The sequence below is a fragment of the Diplotaxodon limnothrissa genome, linkage group LG6 (assembly GCF_057381915.1).
Source record: "Diplotaxodon limnothrissa isolate DT_005_m linkage group LG6, D_limnothrissa_male_GT1.1, whole genome shotgun sequence".
Lineage (NCBI taxonomy): Eukaryota > Metazoa > Chordata > Actinopteri > Cichliformes > Cichlidae > Diplotaxodon > Diplotaxodon limnothrissa.
In genome coordinates, this window is record NC_140601.1 from 33,181,431 (window position 1) to 33,187,430 (window position 6,000).

Genomic DNA, 6,000 nt, shown 5'->3' on the forward strand with positions numbered 1-6,000 from the left:
GTTAGAAGCCTGCTTGTTCATCTCGTAGTTGTGAATCAACAATTCCCTTCATCCTCTCTAGGGCTACATCCACATGTACACGGATATTTTTGAAAACACAGCTTTTTCTATGCATTTGGTCCTTTCGTCCACACGTAAACTGCATTTAGTATCACTGAAAACTGATATTTATAAAACCTCCTGCCAGGGTAAAGATTTTCGAAAACTCAGTTTTTGCGTTTATGCGTGGATGAGGAAAATAGAGTCACGAAACATCAAAGGTGTGCACCTTTTTGACGTCATGCTGTGCGCCACGTTATTGTTTACGAGACAAAATTGCTACAATGGCGGATATAGACAAAATACTGTTGCTGTTAATCTTACTATAATTTTTTACACACTTACATATACACATGCAGTTACTGTCCCTCCATTTAGAAAGACAGAGGCGTCAGTGTGAACTTCATGCCTCTGATTCACCTACAGCAGTGTTACTTTAAGTCTGTATTATGTGTTTAACCTGCTTACATTTTTATCATGGTGTAGTTTTGTCTTATGAATCCAGATAACAGAATGATATCCTTGTTTAACTTATGTTGGCCTCTGGTAAAGGTAATCTAATGGGATGTATGACTGCCAGTGGAACTAGGTCACTAGTGTTTACTGATGATGTGACTACTGATAGAGGCAGCAGGATGAATCTTGATGTGTACAGAGCTATACTCTACTCAGATTCAGCCAAATGCTGCAAAACTGATCAGGTCGTGAGTCACATTGCAAACTGATAAAAAACATACTGTAAAAGAAACCCAAAAATTTCTTAAAGCAAAGAAATTGTCATGGTCCTGAGTCTGAGGACTCAGTGTTTTGTGTTTCCTTATGCTTTTGTTCATTCCGAGTGTGTATTCTGTTGTGATTTTGCCATTTGTTAGGTTTCTGTTCTTTGCCTGCCTGCTCCCACTTCTCTGTGTTCCCTCTGTCTGTCCATGGTGTTATTGTGTCTGCTCATGACAAAGGCAAAATTTCAAAGAGATTAAATTATAGAATTAAGTACCGGTATGCATATTTATAGCGGCAGCAGACAAGACTTTGAATTTAAACCTTGTTAGTCAAAAGTGACATCGCACTTAGTGAATGTAGGAGACTCGGACAGTTCCCCTCATAGTGTTCCTTTCATCTCTGTAGAATAGCAGACATTATTTTGAAATACTCACAGAGCAATAAAAAAACCAAACAAACAAAAACAGTAAGACTACTCTCTTTAACATTAAACAATTTTAATGTCTTTATTGTCCAAAGATAGCACAACACTTGTGATTTAAATGTCACTCCTTACAGCATCAACTGCAACACCACTCATTCAAACACACATAAAATCTCTTGATGTCAAGAAGCAAGTCTCTCAGAAAAGGAAACTTTTTATCTCTCATTAGAAATGTTATAAGACCTCTATACTAACTATGTAAACATTGCAATGGAAACGTTCCTGTTGCAATTTCTTACAAAAAAATAAAAACTTCTTAATGAGACTTTTAGAATGAACAAGAGCTCCCGCAGAATAGTGCACATGAATTTTATATACACTCAGTGTCATCAAAATATAATATTCAGTAAATCAAACACCACACAGTATCGGTCATATATTTACATTCTAGTATGTGAATTGCTTCACCCATTCAGGTAAGCGTGTTCCAAAGGGTGGTTCTGACACTACAGATGATCAAGTAGACCGAGGATGATCTGACTCATCAGTTTGTCCTATATTGGCTGGAGTGAGTTTAACCGCCACGAGTAACCACGTGATGTTTGAAAACATTTATATTGGCAGCTTTGTTTTCGTTTTGTTGGTATGATTGTCTTTTTTAAGATCGAGGAAGGACCTGAGCAATTGTGTCCCGCGCGCTCTGAGTGAGCCGCTCTGGGAACCTGACCTCATACTCTACTATTAGGTCTCCCCGACGATCAGGTCGTTTGGGATAAGGTAGCCCTTCTCCACTAATTCGTCGCTTCATCCCCGGATGCACAATATCTGTTGATGACACAGTGACTGTTCTGCCATCTACTGTGGGTGCATTGACTGTACAGCCACACAAAGCCTGGAGAATCAGAAGATAAGATAAAGAAGAAAAACATTAGGAATTCCAGTTAACTTCATATGTCATTTAGTTAACATTTAAATTGATTAAAAAAAAACAAAAAAAAACAAACATTGAAAATGTATTTTTAAAGTTATATGTACTCTTACTTACATCTCTGAGTGAGATCTTAGCGGTGTAAATGATGTCAGAGCCGTCACGTTTGAACACTGGATGTGGCTTGTCTTTCAACACAAATGCAATGTCAGCTGGAATGTTTGTAGGAGTCTCGTCTCCCTCTTTAGGAAACGTAATTTTAGTGCCCTCTTTCCAGCCTTTCTTTATTTGCACCTCTAGGATTTTCTCTTCTTTCCTTAATGTTCGGCCATCAGGGTTCAGCCTTTTCCGTGAGATTTTCATTTTTTTGGTGCAACCTGACAACACTTCCTCCAAGGTCACCCGGAGATCGTGAACTACAGGAGGATCCTGCTGCTTCTTTACCACACTAGTGTGACCGCCCATACCAGAGCTGAAGGAGCGAGGGAACCCACCCATTCCCCCCATTCCGCCGCCACCCATCCCAAAGCGGGCAAATGGCTCATCAGTGTCCATTTCCTCATCCATGCCTCCATTCCGCCCGCCAAAGAACTGTTCAAATGGGTTACGTCCACCGAAGAACTCTGCAAAGATGGCATGGGGGTCACCCTGGAAGGTGTAGCTGAAGGTGCCAGGACCACCACCACCACCACCAGTAGGGCCTCCGCCTTTCAGTCCTGGAAGCATAGTAGAAACAATCAGATTAAAAGGATTCAGTTTGGGTTTGGCACACTGCAGTAAGTTTGTTTGTTTGTTTTTTTTATTCTTGTAAGAAACAGTTGTTAGTCATCATTATCTTACTTTTGTGCAACTTATTTAATGCAAATTACTAATTTTAGATTTTTATTAGTAATGATTTTAAAATATCCCATACACTAATGAGGTTCACGTGAATGCTGGTATAAAGAGAATTTTATCATGTTTTTTCATTTAAACAATAGTATGAACAAAGTTATTTTGTGCTTTGATTTTGCAAACACCCTTTAAAGTACAAAAGCAGATGTGAAACTAGCATAACACTAAAATCAGTCAGGAAACAGGGCTAAAACACATTTGTCATGTTAGAATTAATAGCACCCCCCCCCCCCAAAAAGAAAAAAAAAGTGGCACAAACCGCTGCTGTATAACCAAAGTTATACAGCAGCTGCTGTTTAACTGTGTGCCAAAATATTACTTGTCAGCATCCTTATTTGGAAATGCTCTCAGTTCAGGAGGTACCAAGAAGAATGTGAAGAAATACAACACGAATGCTTGTGTAATGCTGTGATCACTGGGGATAACTGAGGTTTCCACTGCATGAGTGCACTGGGTAGGTGATTTTTCACAATTTTACCAGGCTTTACTAGGAGTAACTTAAGTATTCCATGAGAGTAGCTGGGATATGTCCAGTTGGGTGCATGGAGTGGCACTGCCCCCCTCTACCAATACCCTTGCGCTAGAGTACTGTTAATCTCACAATGTCCATCATTGTCTAACAGCATGAATAGGAGCAATGGTGGACTGCAGCTTAGTACAACGAGGACAACGCTGAAGCACTTGAAGGTTATGCTTCCACTTCACTATACTTTAGATGTACATTTTTTACATTGATATCCATTTATTTTAAATCTTTACTTTGTTGTTGACTTTGAAGACTTTAAACTATAAGCATTTTATGCTTTATACTTTGGCTTGTTGTAATGTTAAAACCTCTGTGCTAATACTTAAGTAGAAGTTTCCACCATTTCAGGTTTTTGTGAACTAAAAATATCAACACCGAGGTTAGCTAGTCATCGTTAGGGCCTAAAAGCCGAGCCCCCCGCCCCTTTCCTGTCCCGTCAGATGCAGAACCCTCCAGCTTCTCTACGTACTTCATCAAGTTCTTGCAGAAACATGCAATGCGAGTATTGCCGTCAGCAGACCAGCTCTCCTGTCCTGGCTCAGAGACAAGCCACTGACTGAAGGTCGGAGGACAGGAGAGCCAGGACAGCGCCATGACACACAGGATTATCCCAGTTTAGTCTACACATGTTCAGAACTGTTGTTTCCACCCAGCCTTGTTGACAGCTCGTAGCTCCAACTGTGTTAAACGTTATTTTGACGGCGCCTTGACGATTATTGGCCCCGCAATATTGCATGATTTAGAAAACTTACCTTCTTCGCCAAAACGGTCGTATATATCTTTTTTCTTAGGGTCGCTCAAAACGTCGTAAGCTTCAGCAATCTCCTTGAATTTCTCCTCGGCTCCCGGTGACTTGTTTTTGTCAGGATGATAACGCAGAGCCTGCTTACGATAAGCTTTCTTGATGTCGTCCTCCGATGCTCCTTTCTTAATCCCCAAAATCTTATAGTAGTCTTTACCCATTTTGACCAACCAGTGGTCTAACCTGTTGTAGCTGTTGGTAAATTGCTGGTGATGAACTTCTGCCGCACGTCCTCAATCCTGACTCAACTCGATCCGCTCAGCCCCGCATATTTTCTTTATAAACAGTGTGGAAACTTCCAGAGTTTTCCATAACCAGCCTGAACAATCTCCTCGGTGACGCTGCGCCAGGGACACGCCCAGCGGGACGTCACGCCATGATGCCTTCATGTGGTGTCGGACATATTTCTCAACCTACGTTTCATGCCTGATCCAAGAGTGTCAAACATATTTTAGTTTACGGACCACACACAGCCCAATTTTCTTTCAAAAGGGCCAGATCAGTACTCCAGTAAGTACTCCAGAACAACCTACTGAAAACATTTTCTGCTAATTAAGCAGAATTTGTTTTTATTTAAAATTATATTAATGACATATAAAGCCCCATATGGTCAGACTCGTGTATGTATATGTATGTATGTATGTATGCTTTATAACACCAAATGGCCTCTCAGATCATCTGATCAGGGTCTCCTTCAACAATCTTATTTTAAAACCAGAGGTGATCACTCATTTGAGGTTGGAGTGCCTAAACTTTGGAGAAGCCTTTCTCACCCTGTCAGGGCAACTGAATCAGTGGTCTGTTTCAAGGCACTGCTGAAAACCCTTTTTTATAGGTCAGCCTTTTCTGAATCCTTCTCCTATTATTTTTGGCCATAGTTTACATCTGATGTGTGCATTCAAGTGTGTATGTTAGAATTAGAACATAAGAACGTCTATTTGACTTTGTGTCTGTATGCTTGAACATATATACTTACCTTTAATATGGAGTTTTGTTTTTTACAAACTGTGTGTTTCAGAAAGCACCGTACAAATAAATAAATGACGTAAAAGCATAAAATTTTTATATGTAGAGTATTTGTAAGTAAAGAGCATAGTACTTTATGTCCATACATTTTTGTTCTTGTGTAGCAATGCTGGCAATACGTAACTTTACAGAGAATACCATTTCGTTGAAAAACTTTATTTCAGGGCTTTTCTCCAATTTTCACACCCCAGATTCTGCAAAGCCATGACTAAGTTGTTTCTGGTATGTTTGACGGCCCTCGCTGTCTTGATAAACATAACTTTAGGTTTATTTTGATGCAAAACAAGATCACAAGACCACTCTTGATTACTCTAAAATATTTCAAACATTAGAAAAAATCCATTCCTACATGTCCCGTGGGATTATTGGCTTGGCACACCAAATGCAATCTGAAGCTGAGTGAACTGCTGGCAGGAACTTTCACGCTTGGGTGCGGCCCAGATTTAAGACAAATAAATCCACTGCTTACTGACTGGTGGTGAACAGGAAGATGTAACAATAACACTGTGCCATCAGGAGGGATCAGCCTTTTTTAGACCTGTTACCTCAATCAGAGGAAAGCAGACAAGAAACATGTGAAAGAGATACAGTAACTGCCATGTTACTGTGACTTGGCTGTATTCTACCATGTAGCCACATCT

At 40.1% G+C, this 6,000-nt stretch overlaps 1 protein-coding gene across 1 annotated transcript; it reads right to left on the bottom strand.

The window, feature by feature from the left end:
- Positions 1-1,002: 1,002 nt before the first annotated feature.
- Positions 1,003-4,656, bottom strand: dnajb1b (DnaJ heat shock protein family (Hsp40) member B1b). Its single transcript, XM_085355062.1, has 4 exons — positions 4,284-4,656; positions 2,229-2,827; positions 1,233-2,075; positions 1,003-1,066 (listed from the first exon to the last, which is right to left on the bottom strand). Exons 1-3 carry the CDS (start codon positions 4,492-4,494, stop codon positions 1,842-1,844), a joined length of 1,044 nt encoding a protein of 347 aa, XP_085211188.1. The 5' UTR covers positions 4,495-4,656; the 3' UTR covers positions 1,003-1,066; positions 1,233-1,841.
- Between the last annotated feature and the right edge of the window lie 1,344 nt (positions 4,657-6,000).